We start from the raw sequence: 24,923 nt of genomic DNA on the forward strand, positions 1-24,923 counted from the left end.
CCACTGCAGTTGCCTCCGAGCTTACCTGCTCCTTACCCTAACCTAACTACCTGGGGAAGGCCCTCTGGCGCTCTCCCCACTCGGTGCCCTCTCTGGCACTGGGCTACCCGGGTCCGTCCTCCGGATCCTCGGGCCCCACTGACACTAACGGCTCCCAGAGCCCACCTGCGGCCTCACCTGGCCGACATCCTCACAGTGGTGGAGTGCCCAACCAACTACACACACTAACAGGCTACACGCCCAGCCATTTCCACACCACTAATGCACCCATCCACAATACCATTCTGCAACCGCACCACAAATGCCAATATCCAACCACAATTTACCTATACCCTCTACCTAACACTTACACTACCCGCCCCGGGTACTCGTGAAAGGGGTCCACTCTTCCCCCATCCACACCTTCGCACCATGCACACCACTCCGTACCACTAACTCCAACTCTCTCCACACCACTCATTCTCTGCTCCATATATTCCACACACCTGTACTTGCACACCTGTGCTCTCACACCTGGTGCCACCTGCACCCTTCTCTCCCCAAGCGCATTCGCGCTGATCCACACACTCACTACTCATACACTGCTCCACTCACCTGTCCAGTTGCACACCTGTGCAATCACACCTGTTCAATTCTCACACACACGGCATCATCTCAGCTAACTACTCCCTTCTGAAACTTGCGCTTCCCAGTCGTCCCTTTAAACTATTGCGCTCCCACGTCATTATCATCCACACTAATCTACCTGCGTCCCCACTACAGGTATCAGTCACTAACTAACCTTAACGTTACCTAATGTCATCTTCTAGGTCCCTACACACGATATATCCTAACCCACCCGGGCTAGTTTTCACTGCCATACACCCCATAAACTATAGCTCCTTTGCCCCACTTCTGTGAGGGATGACAGAATTGCCATCCCACCACATCGGGCATCTCCCACTACCAATTTTGCACATCAAATTTCAACAAATCAAAAATTTGGCCAATCACTGCCCATCATCTGCCAATCATTACTGCCAATCCTTTGCCAATCATCAAATTTTGTTTTTCTCTAATTTTGGGTCCAAAACACTAACCTCATCACACAGTCTACTCACTAATGCCTCTCGGTGCGCCAATTCCTGTCCAGAGCCCGGCTTCGTACAGCCAAGCCATGAATGCGGGTTGTTTGGTGCCAGCGGCTGGACACGTCCCGCATTCGGTGCAGGGAAGGAGGTTTACCCGGGCCGAGATCCCACGCACCATCTCGGCACGGAGCCATCCCATGGCTCGATCTCGACCTGCCGGAATGCCTCAACAAAAAGTGGTCGCCATGACGATCCTTCCTATCCAGCCACCCGCTCCGCCTAGTGGAGCACGGACGCGGCCGTTCAAAGCGAGGCCCAGCACGCACCGAGGGCCCGATTCGGTTAAAGTCGTTCTAACCTCTAACCCGGTTACCTTCGATGCCCCACCTGCATGCTTACACCCCGCAGCCCGTTCCTTGCTCACACATCCAGCCGTGCCCATGCTCCTCGTACCTTTCCTTACACACCCAGGTACCCTCATTCCACTCACAGCCTTGGTCACACACCTGACCACCGAACACTTTGGCACACATTCGTTGGTCGCACACCTTACCAACAACCTCTTCGCGCCCCCTCCTCTGTCACCTCCTCTGTGACAATCACAGGTGTGCTCTCATTCGCACACCCAACCACGTGCCTCACTACCAATTCCAGCGTGCATTCCCACTCACGCTCTACCATTCCAGGTGTGCTTCCTTTCTCAGCTGTCACAACCAACTCACGCTCCTTGTCACTCTCACTACTCTCACCACCACTCTTGACAACGCACTCACCCTTACTCCCGACAGCGCACTCTTTCCCCATGCACCTGTCCGTTACACACCTCTCTCGCGCACACTCTTGCGCACACTCTCCCGTCACACCCTCTGTAACACTCACCACAGGCGTGCATTCTTCCTTGCCTTTGACAGCGCACTCTTTCCCCATGCACCTGTCCGTCACACACCTTTCTCGCGCCCACTCTTGCGCACACTCTCCCGTCACACCCTCTGTAACACTTACCACACCGCGCTTCCATGTGCTCCCTCGCACACGCGCTACGACCGACTCACTCTCGCCAGCACCCTCACTCCTTGGCACGCACTTTTTCCTCACACACCTCAGAGTCGGACTTTCTCGCACACCTCCTTTTTCGCACACCAGACCTGTCGCACACTTCACCAACGGCCTCTCACGAACACCCGGGTCCATCTCGACCCCCAAGCTTCTTAAATCCCCTGGCGCATCATACGCACGACCATATTGGTCACCACTTACACCGGGTCCTCTTCCTCTTCGCTTCTCCTCCATCACCTGCGAATCCCTCATCCGGTTAATGAGCACATCATCACGATCCAAACACAGACTTTGGACCAATTCTTTTATCTCCTCTTTTATCTCTTTCTTATCCTCTCTCCGTCGCTTCTTAATTTCGCTCACCCCTTCTTCCACTTCTTCTAATTTCTGCTTCACCTCTTTTATTCCCCGGTACGTCTCCTCAAGCTCGTCCTCCAAGGCTACCTTGACCGTTTCCATGTGCGTCCTCACCTGCCGGTCCTTCGTCTCCATTACCTCTATCACCTCGTCCAGCCTCGTTGTCAGTCCCTCACGTACCATCTGACATTCCCTCTTCGTCGCTATCAAGTCATCTTTTAGTTCTTTCTGTGTCGCCTTTAAGCCTCCTAATACCGCAGTGTTCCTTTGAACCTGCTCCGTTAGTCCTTTTTGTCCCTCCGTCAGCTGTTCCACCTCCTGCGTCAGGTCCTCTATGCCCCCTTGCAATTTTACAGTCCCCTTTCTCACCTCCTTCTCCATGTGCTCCTCACAGTGCCTCACCTCCTCGCGCACTCCTCCGACCTCCTCACTCACACCTCTTCTGATCTCCTCTCCCATCACTTGCATCTCCTGCCCAGATGCCACCCTCATCTGCTCCATTTCCTCCCTGTGAGCATCCAGTTTGGTTTCTACCCCCATTCTGACCCCCTCTATCTGCTGCTCCATTTGTTTAACTTCCCTTTCCGCTTGGTCCCTCATGTCCCTCAATTTGCCTTCCATACTGTTTTCTAACCCCTCTAACCCCTTTTGCATCCCTTCCATTTGATTCTCTTGAGCGGCCATTCTGTTTTCTACCCCCATTAACCCATTTCTCACCTCTTTTATCCCGTTGTCTAACCCCTCAAAATTATTGTCTAACTTCCCAAATTTCTTGTCTAACCCCTCACCGGTACCCCTCGCTTCGTCCCTCATTACCCCCATTTGGCCCTCTAATCGCTCACTATCAGCCCTCATTTGCTCACTCTGAGCATCCATCCGGTTCCCCATCACCCCCATTTGGTTTCCCATTACCCCCATTTGGCCCTCCAATCGCTCACCCATTTGTTCCATAAGGGCCCTCATTTGCAGGAGGAAAAGGTTCGAATCCACCAGCGGCGCTACCACGGTCGCGGGCGTGGTCGCCGTGGCCATGTGCGAGGCGCCATTTCGTGCGTCTGCTACCCTCACTGCTTCGCTCCCCTCTTGTCCCTCATTTTGGTCCTGGATCGACCCTGCCTCACTCCCTTCTACCGGAACCCAGCCGTCTTGGTCTGCCATAGCGCGACTTTCAAAATTCGGGTTTTTATTTTCGTAAAACAAAATCAAATTTCGCCGTTATAATTTCGAGCGCGTGAAACGCGCTCCGGATCGAATTCCACTTCCCAACACCAATTGTTACCCTAATGGTACAATTGGTGTTCCAAAATTTGGGCCTAACAAATTTAGTCCCAGGTCCGAATCCAACTCCTCGACACCAAATGTTACAGACGCGGTTGTGGATGTTGGTTTACCGAGCGGTTTGGTATGACCGCGTCTGCACAGTTTACCCGATTATACTCGAACGTTGGCCGAGTCGCGCTACGCTAAATCAATTGAGGAAAGGACACAACGGCTGGATTAAATGACACGACACCAGCGGTACAGTTCTCAAGACCTCCGGAGGAGGTTATAATAGTTCGGAACGTTAGATTACAAGGACAAGAGAGACAGCATAGGAAGGTAGGCACTTAATCACGGTCTTATAGTAACCCCGACAGACGACAGATAAACGGGACAAGACTGACTCACACGGGGATTGATGGCAAGGAAGGGCAGGTAGTCGAGGCTCAAGGTGCACCTTGGCGCAGGGGCAGAATCGACCCGGTCCGGTCCAGAGATGCGGGAGGTGTCGTCGCGCTGGAGGTGGCGTCTGTTTCTCCTTCGTGGCTGAGGCGCATCTGACGTCACGTCCGGTAAGTCGCTGCGTATATCCGGCGGGGAGTGACACGCCCTCGGCTCGTTAGCTCCGCCCCAGATGGAATCGGCCCGTTGCTTCTTATTGGGTGCGGGGGGTTACCGGGCTCCGCCCTTGACGAGGGGCCGACAGTCAGCCCCTTCGTGGTAACCCCGCCGGAGCACCTGGGCAATGGCGGCTAACCAAGCCGGAGTGAGGACGCACACTCCCCGCGCGCTGTTGTTGTAGTTGTTGTTGTTGTTTCATGGGGAAGATGGGAGGAGGTATGGGGAGGTCCTAAACTCACTACTGGTGCCATACAATCACATTCTGGTGCAACGAAGAGTCAGAATTAATGGAAACGAGTCCTTAACTGACATAGACTAAGAATAACTAGCAAGATGTCCGAAAGTTGTCTACGTGAGATGCGGTGGACCTGGGCACGACATTTAATGGGGGAAAAAAGGGAAAGGTCGGTTCTACAGAGTGTTATTTACAGGCAATGGGACTAGGGAATGGGGGATTGGGGATAGTTGGGGGGTATTGGGGAAATAGGGGAATATTTACAAGCGGATATGGATGGAGGCCAAATCCCATATCCGCAACAATATATATATATATATATATATATCTATATATATATATATATATATATATATATATATATATATATATATATATATATATATAGATATATATATATACTTGGCATTTAATATGGAATTTTTGTTTTTTTCTTGACTTGGGTTTACTTTCTTAACTCAGTATATCAATCTGGTGAGTTTCTTTTACACTTTGGTGATTTATTTGTTCAAAGAACCATGTCACTGATTGTCTGTCGCAGCAAGAAGTCAACAACAGGATTATATCACAAGTGTCATGGCAAAATGTACGGACAGGTGCATTTGATGATTGGCTTCACAGTCGGGTATACAAGGGTTTTTGCGTTCTGTATTAGTGGAAAACAACTGCTGCACGTCTCCAAAAGTTATTGCCACTTCCTCTGGAGATGGTCCGTCAACTCGACGATGCTGTTTGTCATGGAGTGGTGGCTTTACGAAATGATGGCATGAAACAGCGTGCTATTGCTCGGCAGTATGGCATCACTCAAAGTCAGGTGTCAAAGATCCTGAAACGAAATGCTCAGAAGGGTGTCCCTACTCCAATACCGAGGCCAGGATGTCCCCGCAGAACCACAAGGAGGGATGATCGCCAGCTGCACCGGTTAGTCCGCAATGGCCGTACCATGTCAGCTAATCGGCTTAGGGCTGAGTGGCAGCAACTGACAAATGTGTCTGTATCCAGAAGGCTAGTCAACCAACGACTGGTTCAAGCAGGCTATCATGCCAGGTGTCCCCTGAGAAAGCCACGCCTGACCAGACAACACCGCCAGGGCCGATTGCAGTGGGCCATAGAGCACCGTCAATGGCAGCCAGGACACTGGAATCACGTGATCTTCAGTGACGAGTCTAGATTTCTGGTCTATCGTCAAGATGGCCGCGTCCAAGTGTGCAGACAAGTGCATGAAGCCTACAACAGAGATTGTATAGTGCCAAGAGTCCAAGCTGGAGGTGGTGGGGTGACTGTTTGGGCTGCTTTTCATGCAGGGAGCAAAACTGACCTGGTTGTTCTGAATGGAAACCTGAACCAGTTCAAGTACAGGGCCATTCTGGAAGAAACATTGCTTCCATTTGCTCGTGCAGCCTTTCGAGGAAACTTTGTCTTCCAAGATGACAATGCACGGCCTCATCGTGCTCACATGATCCAACACTTTCTTGCTGACCGTGGTGTAGAGCATGTGGAGTGGCCTGCCATGTCCCCGGATATGAATCCGAGAGAGAACTTGTGGGCAGAATTAACGCGTCAAATCGACCACTTGGACCAGCAGCCGACCTCTGAGCGTGAATTGCAGCAGGCTATTGTCACTGCATGGCAAGTGATTCCTGTCCAAACCTTGGCAAATCTCGTGAACAGCATGCCTCAACGTGTACGTGCTCTCCTGAATGCTCGTGGGGGTTACACGAAGTACTGAACTGTAATATTACTGTCCATAATCCCAGTCATAATTTAACTTTTGTTTTTGTTAAAAAAAATTTTGCCTAATGTGCAAAATAAAGAGATACTTCTGGAAAACCTGTGGCCCTGAATGGGTTTCTCTCATCTCCTCTTCCTGTTCAGGCTGGAGTTCCCCAAGGTAGTGTTCTGGGCCCTGTGCTTTTTCTGGTCTTCATCAATGATCTCTCTGACTCTCTTGAAAATCCTCTCTATCTCTTTGCTGACGACTCTACTCTCTGTCGCTCCATTCCTCATCCCTCAGATCGGCAGTCTGCAGCCTCCTCACTCTCTGCAGACCTGGACAAAATCACAGACTGGTCAAACAAGTGGGACATGTCTTTCAATCCTGACAAATCTCACACTCTTACAATGTCTCTCCGAAAGGACCGACTGGACAACCCTCCCATCTACCTTCTCAACAATCCTCTCCAAGAAGTTCTGTCGCTCAAGCTTTTGGGTCTCACTATCTGCCATGATCTTTCTTGGGAAAACCACATTTCCAAGCTGGCCTCCAAAGCCAGTCGCCGACTGGGCATCCTCCGTCGTGCGAAGTCCTTCCTTGGCACACCTGAGCTCCTCACCACATACAAGGCTTTCATCCGCAGCTCAATGGAATACTGTTCCCCCCTCTGGGCTGGTGCTCCTGCCTCACACCTTGCTCGGCTTCACGCTGTTGAGGCCAAAGCTTTCAGAATCATTGGAATCTCCTGCGATGTAGTCAACACCGAGGGCCTTTCACTCACTCACCGCAGGCAGGTTGGTGGTCTTTCTGTCTTCTACCGACTCCTCTCCGGCCTTGCTCCCCCAGCTCTCTCTGTGCTCTGTCCCCCCAATATTCCTTCAGGTCGCACAAGATCTGCCTGCAACCCTCTTATGGTTAAACTGCCAAAGTCTAGGCTCTCTGCTCACCTTCACTCTTTCATTCCCCTTTTCTCCCGCCTCTGGAACAAACTCCCCCACTCCCTTCAATCCCACTCCTCCCTCCAGGTCTTTAAAACAGCTGTTCACCACCATCTCTTATCTTCCCCCATCGAAAACCTTGATCTTTTCTACCCCCGGTAATTCACCCCAGAGTCCTTGCAGTGTTCATATGTTTTATTCCTCTCCCACCTCCCCCCAAGTCCTCCCGATGTCCCTGCTCTCAAATGTTGTGTTTGTGTCCTTCCCCCTCTTCCCCCTCTCTTTTGTGTCCTTCCCCCTCTCTCCCCATCTTGTCTGCCGCTCCCCTTGTTTTTTGTGTTTTGTGTGTCGGTTTTGTGTGTCGGTTTGTCTTTTTGTGTGATTAATGTTAGCTCTTTCACGAGCCTCGATCTTGTATACAAAAAAAAAAAAAAAAAACGTACAGAAGTTTAACACAGTACTGTCCATGAATTGAGTTCGATATCAGTTAACATCACTTTCAAGGATCAATTTATTTGTTTTGAAATGTCAAATGTGGTTTTTGTTTCTTTTAAAGGTCACATTAACAAAATCTGGAATAATTTCAACATAATTCCAATGAACTTTTGGTTCTAAGACATCTTGAAAAGTAAGTTCACCCCCACAAAAAAAATATTCCATATTAAATGCCAAGTATGTATATATATATATATGCCAAATGTATAATTTGGTGCAAGTTCGGATCAGCCACTCTATGTGGTAATCCAGAGGTCTCATGAGGAGTTCCAAATGTATAATGAACTTGTCTATCTTCTACAATATTGGATTGATGTGTCCCTTGTCAAGTATGTCTGGGGACCATTTGACAAATGAGGAACTGACAGTACGGGCACACAGCCACCAATATGGATTTCCAATATGGATTTTCTTCCGAAGACGGAAAATGTGACCCGTTTGGATTTTAGGTATCCAGGTATTTGTTGCTTTTTATGAGTAATCCTTTCAGTGAAACAATAACATTTAGTATCCAACTGACTTTGTCACTGTGGAGTGCCTGGTAGAGTCGCCAAATCGATTGAAAACTTGGTTAGCGACCGGGAAAAAAGAGAGATGGTGAATGTTAGAATATCCAGCTATGAGGAGGTAAGTATTGGGTACCTCAGGGATCTGTTCTCGGACCATTATTATTTCTAATCTACATCTCTGATTTGGACAATGGAGTTTGGAGTGGGAAATCCAAAATTATAAATCAAAAGAGGAAGTTGGACTTTTCTGGCAACTGATGATGAAATTCTCATGGTTCCTGAAACAAAATTGGATTCAATGCAATGGAAGTAGTAGGGATCATAGCCACCCAATCAATTTGGCACCCAACGATCAGCCGGCAAGATCATGGCCTCGGCTTCCTGGCATGTGGTGGTGGTGGCTTTACCCTACCAATAACTTGTTTAACTCAACAGGAGTTGTAAATGTCATGAACATGTACACTCAAGAAACTGAATAAAATTGCTACGGACATTGCCAGGCTAAAGCAAACAATGGAAATTAATGAGGTATCAATGGTGGGTCTGGTGGTTGAGATGCTCGCAAGGCCTCGTAAAAGTTGTGCGCAACTTTTACGAGGCCTTGCCTGCTGAGATTAAAGACATCTTTTTGAGGGGCTTGATAAATTTTGAGGGGTATTGTTGTCTCGAGTGATGAATGTTTATTTTGTTTTATCAGAGAGCACTTCACAGCCCAAGGTCCATCTGCATAATGAGATGTAATGCAGTATGTATCAACAATGGATCTTGCATTTGAAGAAAAATAAATAAGGAGACCTTTGCAAGAAGGTCAAGAGATCCCTTTCAAACAATGCAGGAAGTTATTTACACCTACGCCTTACCCAATGCCCAGTACGGGTATAAGCAATTTTAAAATAATAACTAACTCCCTCAAGAAAAGCTAACTCCCTCATGTTTATGGAAATTATATTTTGAACTATATGAGGGAGTCTTAAATTGTTTTCCCATGTTATAAAATGTGTACATCAAATGAGTACACTTATTGTATTTAGAGATCTTGAGACAAGGCCCTGATAAGTTCGTGTTCAGTTTTTGAACATTCCTTGCCTCCCCACTCAACTTTCACCCCTCACAGGAGAATGTATCTGTATAAAACTTATCACTGCTTTCTGAATAAAAAGCAACACATACAGGGTGTTTCAAAAAGAGTGATACAACTTTAAACTTTTATTTAAAAAGAAACAGAAACCTTAGGAACGTGAACCAAACATTTCTTGAAAGATTATGACATGGTATTGTTACAGATCGCGGTTTAGATGTTATGATGACCGAGCGGTGGTGTATTACCGCGACCTAACAGGATCCCCGACTCACCCGATTCCACCCAAACGTTGGCCGGATCGCACCGCAGCTAGTCAATAGGGAAAAGACAAAGGCGACACGGATGTGAAGAAGGAGAAGAAGAAGACAAAAAGGTTGGAAATACCACTAAATTTATTCCTACTATTTACATGCTCAAAGTAACCAAGGAGAAGGAAAGATAATAAAATAATATACAGAAGGATCAGAGACACAGTGCAATTATTAGCTTACCTACAGACTTAATTAAATACCCAGGGACAGAACAAACAAAACAAACTCACGTATACAAGAAGGATGGAATGGAATGAATGTTGGAAGGAGGAATGGGAAGGTTCAGCTGGGGCAGATGGTTCGGGCTTGATCCCGCACGGGACGTCGGCTGGACCTCGACGGCCACCGATGCCACCGCTATTTGGTCCCCGCGGGGTAACGGGTTGAAGCTGCCTGGTGGAGTCAACGCTGCTTGTGGAGCCAAAGCTGCTTCTCTGGCTCAGCTCAGGGCGCGTCTGCCGTCTCTGGCGCAACTGCTGGTAATGGCCCTTGGCACCTTCTCTCTCTTGGCCCTGGTGTCTCCTCACCTTCGACAACTCAACGCAACCAACGCAACCACTGACCACTCGACGCCACCACTTCTCACCACCGACTTCTTACCACCGCAACCAACGCAACCACTGACCCTCCTCTGACGACCAACTCCTCTGGCAACCGACTCCTCTGGCAACCGACTCACTCGCTTCCTGCGTGCACGCCTTTATAACGCCTCCGGCGATTAAGCCGCCGGCCTTCAGGACACGCCCATCGGGGTGCTCACCTCGGCCCTGGTTGGTCATGCGACCCTCTGGCTCCGCCCTTGATGATGACGGGCGGGCACGCCTTTCTTCTCCGATTCGAGCACATGGTCAATGGCGGTTATTGGAGGGGAGGTAATTCGGCAATCGAGGCCCGGCAATGACGGAAGGGGATGTAAAAGGAAATGGAGATTTTGGGGATGGGAAGGAAAGGGGATCTATTCTCTTTCACTGGTGCAATGGAGTACTTCAATTAATGGGAGACACAGCCTTACTCTAAAACACAGAATAAGAGATAACTATCAACAGGGGTATTCTATTATTTGGCTGATGTGTATGCTTGTGGACTAATTATGGGATGCCCTTTCACCTTTACACAGCTCCGGAGGTAGGGGGGCGCAGAATAAACAATAATAATAATAGTACAGCACACAATCAAAAAATATACAGTCCTCATCTCCGCAACAGTATTTTCTATCACTGATTGCTATTGCAGTGTCATTACTGGAGTTAGTGAGAGGACAAGGTCTGAAATTGGTATTTATGCAAAATCCTTCAGACAGGCATTGATCCTGACTCCAAAGTTCTGTCCAACTTTCCTGTAGGTCTCATGTGGCACTGCCTGGAGGTAGTCTGACACCTCCTGCTTCAGATTATCCAGTGTGGTGGGGTGGTTGACGTAGACAGAGCCTGAGCAGCCCCCCACAACCAGTAGTGCAGAGGGTTCAAGGGGAGGGGGGAAGGGAAGGGGAGGGGAGGAGAGGGGGAGGGAGAATGGAGGGGAGGAAAGGGGGTGGGAAGGGGAGGGGGAAGGAGAGGGGAAAGGGGAGGAGGGGAGGGAGGGAAGGGGAGGGAGTGGGGGGAGGAGGAAGGAGACGGGGGAAGGGAGGGCCAGTCAACAATGACGTTGCAGCACAGGCTGAGATTCAGTGTATAATGTTCCTCGCTGAAATGCGCTAAGTTAAATATGAATAAAAAATATGGATCTCGTCATCGGTGGTCATTTTTAGGTAGACCATGTCCTTCCCAGGCCCAATGGCCATGTCTATGCCAAAAATCAAGTACGTGAGCGAGTCGGGCGCACTGAATTGAAAATATATAGAACGCTCATACTCCGTGAAAAGTGTAGCCGCCGTGTCGCCATCTTGGTTAGCACGACTCGACCGACTCGCTTCGCGGATCTCGTTTGTTTTGAACGTGTCCCAGATTTTAAAAGCGAGACAACTGTTGAAATGCCATTTTGTGCGGCAATAAACGGCTCCAATCGGTTACGGAAGGGTTGTGGAAAGACGTTTCACAGCTGTTTCAAAGACGTTTAATTCATATCGCACAAAATCGACAAAAATCGACACAAAAACACGATCGCACAAAAGGTGAAAAAACGCAATCGCTTTTCGCTCTGAATTACGTGCAAACGCGTGATGGAAATCACCATCGCCCAGCATCGCGTGCCAACCGAGATGGCGCCAGGTAGCTGCATCTCCACCTGTGTGGTGTGAATGGCAATGGTCATTCTATATATTTTCAGTTCAGTGGTCTGGCGGCGAGGATGGAACATCACGTGATCGCTCTGAGCGAATCGGCGAGCTGCTCTGGCACAGGCTGAGAATCCGTGTATAATGTTCCTCGCTGAAATGCGCTGAGGTAAATATGAATAAAAATTATGGATCTCGTCAAATATTTTTAGGTAGACCACGTCCTTCCCAGGCTCAATGACCATGTCTATGCCAAATATCAAGTACGTGAGCCTCTCCGTTTAGGAGTCTATAGGTAACACACAAACAAACTGTGTTTTATATATATAGATTATGTAATACAGTTATATCACAAATATAAAGACAATGGTTTTCAATCACCTTTGTTTGTTGCTTTTCTATAATCCTGAGCACTATTTTGAGGCCTTTATTGGATTCCTTGACCCAGAAAACATAGGATTAGCATATTTAATTAAGTCTCTAGGTTGACTAGAAGCCGAGATCGCGCAAAATATGTATTTTATGGCGGCCATTTTGTAAATCCAAAATGGCGGCCTTGCAGGTGTCTGTGCAAATGCCAACATTGATTTTCGGATTCTCCATGCTCTGAAGATTCCAAAAATGTACAGGTTTGCTCATCTTCCAAAATTTTGAACGAAATTATATTTGTTAACAGAGTGAACCTGACTATCTTCATCACTGTCCTGAGTGTCATTTTCGCAAAGGTGTCTACGCAAATGTAAACATTAATTTTTGGAGTCCTCATGCTCGGAATATTCCAAAAATGTATAGTTTTGCTCATCTCCAAAAATTTTGAACGAAATTATATTTGTTAACAAAGTGAATGAATATATGAATGAATGAATGATCGTTTTAAGGCCATTTTCCCCGCTAGAGCGGGGTTGGCCTTGCGGGCCCCATGACAATCATGGTTCCTTGATTGAGGCAGTTTTTATGGCCGGATGCCCTTCGTGACGCCAACCCTTAGTCGCCCTTCACGATGCGCAGGGATACGGTGCACCTATTCTAAACCGGGGTACACACCGGGGTTTGTCAACCGGGGTTTGTTAACATAGTGAACCTGACTAATTGCAGGAGATGGACAACAAGTTCATTATGCATTCGGAACTCCTCATGTGAGACATGGAGTCTGATCTGATCTTGCACCAAATTGTACATTTGGCAGATTATTAGTTGAGAGATGACTTTTAGTGTCGTCAAAGTGGTTGATGTTGAGGGTGATAGAAATCACAAGGGAAAGTGAGTGCGGGGTGATGTGGAACTATGGCTTTACGGATATAAGAGGAGTAAAAGTAGAAATCAACATAAACAGTACATTTCGTGAAATATTTTGGAAGCTAAGCTGAACCTTCCCCTGCTGTTTCAATTTGATTTTTTGAAAGTTTTTCCCCCACTTTTTGCCCTACCCTTCCCCCCCCCCCCCCTCATCCCACCTCCTCCCACCCCTTCCCGACTCAACCCCACCCCATCTGATAGACTGAAATCGTTCTGCCAAAATTATAAGTCACAGTCTTGATACCCAGCAGCCTTATAAGTCCAAGTTCTACAAACACACAAAAAGAGACAACGCAGAGCACTGAAGAGAGAGTGAAAGTTTGTCGCTCTACTTCAATGGATTGTGGGTTTTCAAAGGAATGAAATTCTTTGGTATTTTCAGTTGGTGAATTATATTTTCTTGTTAAATGGTTTAAAAGAACAGGAAAGGCTTGTCCTGGCATGAGTCTTGGCTCAGGCCTGCCTTGGTTGGAAACAAGTATAAGCCTGAGCAGGATGGCTCTCTCTCCCAGCAGCACATGACACTATGTGGACTTTGTGTGACGACACCGACGGTGATTCCGCTCCTGTGGCATGGATTATGGTAGCATGACCGCATATGGTGCTCCATGCCTGGTGGCACTAGTATAGCTACTAACCAGCCAATCGTTGAGTGTGAAGGTACCATAGATTACACACCCATTACCATCATGCCAGCCTTGTACCGGACTAAACCATCTTTGCTGAAGTTTCTATATTGACCTTCAAAATCACCTTGTATTAATGCAGGCCATGGATGCGAGGGTGTTCAAATGAAATGATCTCCCGTCTGAACGAGGTGCTCACAGTAGTCCATGACACACCAAGGGTGTGTGTGTGTGTGTGTGTGTGTGTGTGTGTGTGTGTGTGTGTGTGTGTGTGTGTGTGTGTGTATGTCGTTGATTGTTATCTCCATAATTCGGGTTTCAGAAGGTGGACTTGAAGTATCCACCTTCGTTTCAGTGAAGGATCGTGATTCATGAGCTAAGTTGAGTTGTTCTCAGAGTTTTGCTCAGAGTTTTGTTCTCAGAGTTATGTTCAGGATCGTCACTGACGATCTAATCAAGAAAATAATAATCAAAAAACAATCCTGAGATTCCAACTTATTGCTAAATTGATAGCTCAGACGGATGTACATAATATGCACCCATAATATAAACCACGGTGCCAATGAAAAAAATATGGGATCAAAAGTTTCTCCAAACTGTCCCTATTTCTTGATTATTATTTTTTTGTATTAGTGACAGTCCCTATTCACCCGTAAAACGGGGTGAATAGGGACAGCCATAAAAATCCTATTTAACCCATACATGGGTTAATAGGGACTATAAGTTGCTTTTTAAAAAAACAAGAGAACACTTTCAACCCAAATATCAACAAATCAGTATGGTTATCAAGTTTCAGCGAAAAAAGTTTCCGAACTTTTTTTCAGTTTGTGTCCCTATTCACCTTGCTGTCCCTATTCACCTTGCTGTCCCTATTCACCTTGCTGTCCCTATTCACCTTGCTGTCCCTATTCACCTTGCTGTCCCTATTCACCTTGCTGTCCCTATTCACCTTGCTGTCCCTATTCACCTTGCTGTCCCTATTCACCTTGCTGTCCCTATTCACCTTGCTGTCCCTATTCACCTTGCTGTCCCTATTCACCTTGCTGGCCCTATTCACCTTGCTGTCCCTATTCACCTTGCTGTCCCTATTCACCTTGCTGTCCCTATTCACCTTGCTGTCCCTATTCACCTTGCTGTCCCTATTCACCTTGCTGTCCCTATTCACCTTGCTGTCCCTATTCACCTTGCTGTCCCTATTCACCTTGCTGTCCCTATTCACCTTGCTGTCCCTATTCACCTTGCTGTCCCTATTCACCTTGCTGGCCCTATTCACCTTGCTGTCCCTATTCACCTTGCTGTCCCTATTCACCTTGCTGTCCCTATTCACCTTGCTGTCCCTATTCACCTTGCTGTCCCTATTCACCTTGCTGTCCCTATTCACCTTGCTGGCCCTATTCACCTTGCTGGCCCTATTCACCTTGCTGGCCCTATTCACCTTGCTGTCCCTATTCACCTTGCTGGCCCTATTCACCTTGCTGGCCCTATTCACCTTGCTGTCCCTATTCCCCCCCATTTTACGGTAACACATATATGAGAATCGCAATGCGCAACGCCCTCCTCCGCCACCGCACCAGTTTAATCACTTGTTGGCGAATCATCAGCGACAGCATAGATATAAACGCGCACCGCCGAGGCTCACATTAGCAGGAGCTATTTATATGTTTACTGCTATTGGCATTGCACGTGGTACATGCTTGGTAATCTCGGGATTCTCATCAGGAAAAAGAACGAATTGCACTCGGTAGAGCGCTTAACTCCGCAACTCTGCCAGGCTGAACAGTTTCGGTTTTGTGTCCCATAAATGGGCCGGATCTGGATCCGGATCTTCACCAAAATCAAATAATTTCGGCCTTGTAACCCATTTGACCTGTCCACCAAGTTTCGTCTGAATCCTTCCACAACTTGTTTGAGATATCCTGTTGAAAAACCAGACAGCAGACAAACAGGTGAACACATAACCTCCGTCCACCATCGATGGTGGAGCTTATTACTTTTGGAACCATGTGATGCTTTGACTGCAGAAAGTATCTCTATCCATTTTAGTCTTGCCCCAGGATGAAACTGCTTGTTATAAGACAGCAATGAGACTTTAAATGTTTTTTAATAAGCTGATTTCGGTATGGAAATGGACTGGTAAAAGGTTCATTTCAAGTCTCTCACTGGCTGCAAAATGATAGATTAGCTTATATATAGACTGATGTCGGAATAGTCTTCACTTCCATTTGTGGAACCACCTTCCTGAGGGTGTCCAATCACACTCTTCCCTCCAAGGCTTCAATCAGGTGGTGGGTGCATCGTCCGTCACCTAATGCCATCACCTGTCTCTTCCACTGATCTTACCTACCCCCATTAACCCTATTTATCCTAATTGCAGGTTGCTGTGTTTTTCCTCATCCTCCATCTTCTCCTCTTTAACTGTTCGTCCATACCCTTGCTTATGGTGTTCAATCGTTGCCCCAGGATTGCATTGTTATCCTCTGTGACGTCACACTTCCATGAGCCTTGATCTTGAATCGATGCTAATCTGGAACATGCAAGTCGGTGCTGTCAAAGCAATTCACTGGGAAATTGATTTGCTCAATAGTTTGCCATTGTGAAATTCCTTCCGAGCAGAAGTTCAGGAATTTGGCCTGGGGACCAGACTACAATGGCCAAGTCACCAGTGTGTCAAGGTGTACTGGAGGATGTTTCAACATTGACAAGTAAGACCTATGAGAATTAGGGGCAAGTAGTCCAGGAAGGAACACCCTACCTGTACAGGACACTGGAATACCAATTGATAGTCAGGTAGTATATACTCAAGTGAAATGAGATGAGTACACTACCTTTGAGCAAACTGGCTTGAGATGTTAGGGTCCTGAGTTTGAGCCCCGTTGAAGCCGTTGAATTAACACCAGGTGGGTTGACTCAACCTGTCATCCTTCCGAGGTCCACAAAATGAGTACCAACTGACTGGTAATGAAGGGGGGCGGGAGGGGTGGTATTGCGTCAGTGGCATAACTCCAGAAAATGATGCAACCAGCAGCCACAGGCTGCACACGAACCGCCACCACCTTTGGGCTATCCTGTCTACACTCCTGAGATTCTGCATCGGATGACAATTTTTGTCACAGTAAAGTTTCCCATGACACTTAAATAGCTGGAGAGACATTCTTGGAATCCCATTGCACCCATTGGTTGCACCTGATCGTCAGAGCAGTGATGTGTGTGGTCAGTCACGTGAGCTTTATCAGAACATCTCGATTCCATATCAGCATTTTGCTGCATGATGATCGCTCTCTTGCTCCAAAAAGCTTTAAGACTTTTTAAAATTTAAATGACGATGATTATATTTTTAACCTGGCATCTGCGGGGAAGCAGAATTGGGCTCCAGATCCAGTGTAACACCTTAGCCTCCTGCAGGCTATATATGGAGGCTTCTTAAGTATTGATTCTCTCATCCCCGGTTGAGACTAATGTAGTGACATGTTGTTCAGCCTCGAGCCCAATATCCCACTACCCCTTCCTCCAAACACCCTTTTCTCCTCCCACGCTCCCCTGTCCCGGCAAAGCGCCGCGCCCTGATCCCCAACCACCTACCCTCCACCAGGACACCAATATCGAACGCTCGCCGAACCCGAAACACTGCTCCACGTACGACTTCGAACCCGAGAAGGTCCATCCGAGAAGATCGAAAGGACTTCATTAAGTAGGGTCGTGGGACACGCGCCTGGGGTTCATTTTTCAATCTGACGCTTCAAATGCGCCAAGAAGGTGATACCCGCGGGACGGGTTTGGAACTCCTATCGGAACGAGGCTCCTGCGGACGAGTTGTCCATCCGAAGGAGGATCCAAGTCGTCCCACTGCGTCTTGACTCGCGTGCGCATCATGGACCTCGCGCACCTGGCTCCTCTCCTCGTTTGTTTGCTGGTGACGTCCACCACCACCACCACGGACCTGTGCCGTGACGTCACGGGTCGCGTCCAGCAATGTCAGCCCGAGTTCGAGAACGTGGCGGCGCGGGCCGCCGTGGAGACGAGCGACACGTGCGGGTCGCCCCCGGAGGACTTCTGTGTGCAAACCGGAGCCACCGGGGTCACCAAGTCGTGTCACGTGTGCGATTCCATGGACCCGGCGAAGTCTCACAACGCCAGTTCCATGACGGACTCGTTGGGATCCAAGAGCTGGTGGCAAAGCCGGAACATGTACACAGGACCCGTGCAGTTCCCAAACGCCGTGAACATCACTGTACACCTTGGTGAGAGACCTTAAAACGTCCGAGTGGAGGGGCATCCATCTTTATACCGGTCTCTGCACGCCATCTGTAGTGCAAGCTCAAGAGTTCGTGCATTAATTAATCTGTGATTGTTTACACCTATTATTACACCTGCCCACCTCCCATGGTTCGTGACGACCTTCGTGTCTTAGTTTTCTCTCAATCAAGTCTTTAAATAATGGTCGTGCTATTAATGTGACGTATCGTATCTGATATGTGGATTGCAATGTGAGTTCATGTCTGGCTTTAGTGGCTTTAGTGAAATTGTTGGAGTAAATCCGTGACTAAACTAGAACAGCACTCGGTAGAGAGCATACCTCCGCCAGGTGAACAGTTTACGTTTTGTATCCCAGAATAGACCAGAAAATCTCAACACAGAATCACATTTAATCAAAATCAACCGTCCACAACTTTTTGAAATACCTTGCTATGTATAATGTTCGGCCCGATCCCCCAATGGTGATAAATCACTTAAAAAGATTCTACTAGCCGGATCCGGATCCGGATCTTCACCAAAATCGAATCGATTTGTTCTTGTCAGACACATAACCTGTCCACTAAGTTTTGTCCAAATCCGTCCACAACCTTTTGAGATATCCTGCTATGTATCGTTTTTGGCCATATCTCCCAATGGTGAAGAATCACTTGAAAAATTCTAGTAGCCGGATCCGAATCCCGATCTTCACCAAAATGTAATAATTTTGTCCTTGTCACACTTCCGACCTCTCTGCCAAATTTCGTCCGAATCCGTCCACAGATTTTTGAGACAGACAGACAGGGGTGAAAACATAACCTCCATCCACCTTTGGTGGCGGAGGTAATAATGGACTTTAATGTAACTGAAAGAATGAATGAATGAATGATCGTTTTAAGGCCATTTTCCCCGCTAGAGCGGGGGTTAGCCTTGCGGGCCCCATTACAATCATGGTTCCCTGTTTGAGGCAATGTTTTTATGGCCGGATGCCCTTTCTGACGCCAACCCTTGGTCGCCTCTTACGATGCGCAGGGATACGGTGTACCTATTCTAAGCCGGGGTACACACCGGGATCATTCATCCCAGCAAGCTGGTACTCAATTTGCCGACCTCGGAAGGATGATCAGGCTGAGTCAACCCCCCCTGGCGTTAATTCAGCGATCGACCGGGATTACGAACCCAGGATCCGAGGATCCCAGGCCGGCACCCTAACCGCTAAGCCAACACCAGTCTAATGGACTTTAATGTAACTGGTTGATTATAATGTGACTGTTTGATTGTGGCGTGACTGATTGATTATGCTATTGCTTGTGGATTGTGGCATGACTGGTGGATTGTGGCATGGCTGGTGGATTGTGGCATGACTGGTGGATTGTGCCATGGCTGCTGGATTGTGGCATGGCTGCTGGATTGTGGCATGGCTGGTGGTTGTGGCATGACTGGTGGATTGTGGCATGACTGGTGGATTGTGGCATGGCTGCTGGATTGTGGCATGGCTGCTGGATTGTGGCATGGCTGCTGGATTGTGGCATGGCTGGTGGTTGTGGCATGACTGGTGGATTGTGGCATGGCTGCTGGATTGTGGCATGGCTGGTGGTTGTGGCATGACTGGTGGATTGTGGCATGACTGGTGGATTGTGGCATGACTGGTGGATTGTGGCATGACTGGTGGATTGTGGCATGACTAGTTGATTGTGGCATGACTAGTTGATTGTGGCATGACTAGTTGATTGTGGCAAGACTAGTTGATTGTGGCATGACTTGTTGATTGTGGCATGGCTGGTGGATTGTGGCATGACTGGTGGATTGTGGCATGACTGGTTGATTGTGGCATGACTAGTTGATTGTGGCATGACTAGTTGATTGTGGCATGACTCGTTGATTGTGGCAAGACTAGTTGATTGTGGCATGACTTGTTGATTGTGGCATGGCTGGGGGATTGTGGCATGACTAGTTGATTGTGGCATGACTAGTTGATTGTGGCAAGACTAGTTGATTGTGGCATGACTAGTTGATTGTGGCATGACTGGTGGATTGTGGCATGACTGGTGGATTGTGGCATGTGGCATGACTAGTTGATTGTGGCATGACAAGTTGATTGTGGCAAGACTAGTTGATTGTGGCATGACTTGTTGATTGTGGCATTACTTGTTGATTGTGGCATGACTTGTTGATTGTGGCAAGACTAGTTGATTGTGGCAAGACTAGTTGATTGTGGCATGACTTGTTGATTGTGGCATGACTTGTTGATTGTGACATGACTGGTAGTTGTGGCATTGCTGGTGGATTGCGGCATGGCTGGTGGATTGTGGCATGACTGGTGGATTGTGGCATGACTAGTTGATTGTGGCATGACTAGTTTATTGTGGCATGACTAGTTGATTGTGGCATGGCTAGTTGATTGTGGCATTGATAGTTGATTGTGGCATGACTAGTTGATTGTGGCATGGCTGGTGGATTGTGGCATGACTGGTGGATTGTGGCATGACTGGTGGATTGTGGCATGACTGGTGGATTGTGGCATGACTGGTGGATTGTGGCATGACTGGTGGATTGTGGCATGACTGGTGGATTGTGGCATGACTGGTGGATTGTGGCATGACTTGTTGATTGTGGCATGACTTGTTGATTGTGGCATGGCTGGTGGATTGTGGCATGACTGGTGGATTGTGGCATGACTGGTGGATTGTGGCATGACTGGTGGATTGTGGCATGACTTGTTGATTATGGCATGACTAGTTGATTATGGCATGACTAGTTGATTATGGCATGACTAGTTGATTATGGCATGAATAGTTGATTGTGGCATGTCTCGTTGATTACGGCATGACTAGTTGATTGTGGCATGAATGGTGGATTGTGGCATGAATAGTTGATTGTGGCATGACTAGTTGATTATGGCATGGCTGGTGGATTGTGGCATGACTAGTTGATTATGGCATGACTAGTTGATTATGGCATGACTAGTTGATTATGGCATGACTAGTTGATTATGGCATGACTAGTTGTTTATGGCATGAATAGTTGATTATGGCATGACTAGTTGATTATGGCATGACTAGTTGATTATGGCATGACTAGTTGATTATGGTATGACTGGTTGATTGTGGCATGACTGGTGGATTGTGGCATGACTTGTTGATTGTGGCATGAATAGTTGATTGTGGCATGACTAGTTGATTATGGCATGACTAGTTGATTATGGCATGACTAGTTGATTATGGCATGACTAGTTGTTTATGGCATGAATAGTTGATTATGGCATGACAAGTTGATTATGGCATGACTAGTTGATTATGGCATGAATAGTTGATTGTGGCATGACTAGTTGATTATGGCATGACTAGTTGATTGTGGCATGACTGGTGGTTTGTGGCATGACTTGTTGATTGTGGCATGAATAGTTGATTGTGGCATGACTGGTGGATTGTGGCATGACTGGTGGATTGTGGCATGACTAGTTGATTATGGCATGACTAGTTGATTATGGCATGACTAGTTGATTATGGCATGACTAGTTGATTATGGCATGACTCATTGATTTTTGCATGAATAGTTGATTGTGGCATGACTCGTTGATTGTGGCATGACTAGTTGATTGTGGCATGGCTGGTGGATTGTGGCATGACTGGTGGATTGTGGCATGACTGGTGGATTGTGGCATGACTGGTGGATTGTGGCATGACTTGTTGATTGTGGCATGAATAGTTGATTGTGGCATGACTAGTTGATTATGGCATGACTAGTTTATTGTGGCATGACTAGTTGATTATGGCATGACTAGTTGATTATGGCATGACTAGTTGATTATGGCACGACTAGTTGATTATGGCATGAATTGTTGATTATGGCATGACTAGTTGATTATGGCATGACTAGTTGATTGTGGCATGACTAGTTGATTATGGCATGACTAGTTGATTATGGCATGACTAGTTGATTGTGGCATGACTGGTGGATTGTGGCATGAACAGTTGATTGTGGCATGACTTGTTGATTGTGGCATTACTTGTTGATTGTGGCATGACTTGTTGATTGTGGCATGACGTTGATTGTGGCATGACTTGTTGATTGTGGCATGACTTGTTGATTGTGGCATGACTTGTTGATTGTGGCATGACTGGTGGATTGTGGCAAGACTAGTTGATTGTGGCATGACTAGTTGATTGTGGCATGGCTGGTGGATTGTGGCATGGCTGGTGGATTGTGGCATGGCTGGTGGATTGTGGCATGACTTGTTGATTGTGGCATGAATAGTTGATTGTGGCATGAATAGTTGATTGTGGCATGACTAGTTGATTGTGGCATGGCTGGTGGATTGTGGCATGACTGGTGGATTGTGGCATGACTGGTGGATTGTGGCATGACTTGTTGATTGTGGCATGAATAGTTGATTGTGGCATGAATAGTTGATTGTGGCATGACTAGTTGATTGTGGCATGGCTGGTGGATTGTGGCATGACTGGTGGATTGTGGCATGACTGGTGGATTGTGGCATGACTGGTGGATTGTGGCATGACTAGTTGATTGTGGCATGACTAGTTGATTGTGGCATGACTAGTTCATTGTGGCATGACTAGTTCATTGTGGCATGACTAGTTGATTGTGGCATGGCTGGTGGATTGTGGCATGACTGGTGGATTGTGGCATGGCTGGTGGATTGTGGCATGACTTGTTGATTGTGGCATGAATAGTTGATTGTGGCATGAATAGTTGATTGTGGCATGACTTGTTGATTGTGGCATGACTTGTTGATTGTGGCATGACTAGTTTACCTATATAAAGTCTACACACCCTTTCACAATTTTCACCTTTTGTTACCTTGTAGCCTGGAATAAATTGCATTAAACCAGACTATTTCCAACTTTATTTACACATCATAACCCACAACTTCCAAGTGAAAAACAAACTCTAAAATTTTCAGAAAAATAATTAAAAATACAAAACTAGCATATCTTGGTTGCAGAAGAGTTCATCCTCCTGAGTAAATACCCTGGTGGAAGTACCTTTAACATTAATTACAGCTGTGAGTTTGTTTGGGATAGGTCCCTCCCAACTTTGCACACCTTGATTGGGCAATATTTGTCCATTCTTCTGTACAAAACTGTTCAAGCTCAGTCAAGTTGCATGGGGAGTGTTGATGGATAATAATCTTCAAGTCATGTCACAGATTTTCGATTGGATGTTGTTCGGGGCTTTGACTGGGCCACTCAAGGACATTCATAGATTTGGTCCTCAGCCACTCCAGTTTAGCATTGGCCATGTGCTTTGGGTCGTTGTCATGGTGAAAAGTGAACTTCCATTCCAATTTCAGCTTTCTTGCACAGGGCAGCAGGTTCTCCTCTAGCCACATTCCTCTTGGGTTGTCTGTATTTTGCTCCATCCATTTTCCCTTCTATCCTGGCAAGTGCCCCAGTCCCTGCTGATGAGAAACATCCCCATAACATGATGCTGCCACCACCAGCTTCACAGTGGGGATGGTGTTCTTTGGGTGATATGCTGTGTCGGGTTTGTGCCAAACATAGCGTTTTATGCCCAAAAGTTTCATCTTGGTTTCGTCAGACCACAAAACCTTTTGCCTCATGGCGCCAGAATCTCCAGTGATTTTTTTTTTTTTTGCATGCTCAAGGTGAGCTTTTTTGAGTGATTGCTTCCTGCTTGCTACTCTACCATACAAGCCAGACTTGGGATATTGTTGTCACATGCACACAGTGACCAGTCTTTGCCATAAAAGGCCTGTAGCTCTTTCAAAGTAGCCATTGGACTCTCTGATCTGTCTTGCTTGGTCATCCAGTTTGGAGTGTTGTTTGGATACGAGACAAAGGAAGGAATTACATAAAATAACTGTCCCGTCGAGTAATGTTCTGTGGGGTGCGGCCTTATCTGTCAGTAATCTGCAGTGTGTCGTCTGGAATCGTCTAGGCTCCAGTGGTGCGAAGAAACCTTTGTCCGCCTTGCTTGCGCGCTCCGCTAGGCCCCAAGCACACGCCGTCAGGTAGGCCCTGGCCTCGTCTGCTCAGCGGCACGCCTAGCTCCCAGCCCATCTGCCGCACGTGAGGTCCCGCTCGCTCCGAGCACCACGACGAACCAGCTAAGTGCTCCGAACGCCGAGAGATCTCCAAGAGCGAAGCACGAAGGGTCCAGGCAAAAAGAGAGCGAAGCACGACAGGTCCAGCGTCGCCGCAAAAAGAGGGCGAATGGCGACCTCCAACACGTAGGGGTCCAGCGCGAAGAGACAAAATGTCGTCCAGCGAGTCCTTTTGCCACCTCGCGTGTGACGTCAATTCTGGCGCGTTCCCAATCATTGCCTTGTCTCTCGACCTCTCAAATGTTCTGACTGCGCTGGTGCCCTCCCATTGGCCAAGTGCTTCCCACCCTGTGGTGTTGCTCGCCCCTCCCCCTGGCCAATTAACAGTCCTCCTGGGCGTGGCTCCCACCCTTGCTCGATGCTTGGTCGCCCACACTGGTGTTGTACGCGGCCGCTGCCTGCTTGTCTTTCCGGTCAGTCATGGTAAGGGGAGGAAATTATTTAATGTGTGCTCTGAGGGATCTATCTAGTGTCTATGTGAGTGTGTATTGCCATAAGGGACACAGGTTTGGCGACAGAGGGGACGACAAACAAAGGAATCTTATCCATAATCCCTGTACTACTTAGCACGCCCCGCCCCTTCGTGGCGGGGACACCAATACAGCTTATACCAACATCCGGACTAAACATAGAACTTATTACAGGTAGATTCCCGACGACAGTCGAGTACCTACCTATGCAGATCTACCTGGCTCTACATATTCCTTTACCCCCGACATAACACACACACACACACACACACACACATATATATATATATATATATATATATATATATATATATATATATATATAGTTGCGGTTTTTCGAAGCCCGTTCCCGTT

At 47.4% G+C, this 24,923-nt stretch overlaps 1 protein-coding gene across 2 annotated transcripts in view; it reads left to right on the forward strand.

Moving 5' to 3' along the window:
* Positions 1 to 17,518: 17,518 nt before the first annotated feature.
* Positions 17,519 to 24,923, forward strand: part of LOC137439004 (laminin subunit gamma-1-like) — a 241,952-nt gene continuing 234,547 nt past the window's right edge. For both annotated transcript variants that reach the window (XM_068134563.2, XM_068134561.2), the window contains exon 1: positions 17,519 to 18,019. In XM_068134563.2, coding sequence (XP_067990664.2) covers positions 17,650 to 18,019 — 370 coding nt within the window. In that variant the 5' untranslated portion in view covers positions 17,519 to 17,649. The remainder of the gene's footprint in view (positions 18,020 to 24,923) is intronic.

Source organism: Myxine glutinosa, chromosome 13 (assembly GCF_964187855.1).
Source record: "Myxine glutinosa chromosome 13, kmMyxGlut1.1, whole genome shotgun sequence".
NCBI lineage: Eukaryota > Metazoa > Chordata > Myxini > Myxiniformes > Myxinidae > Myxine > Myxine glutinosa.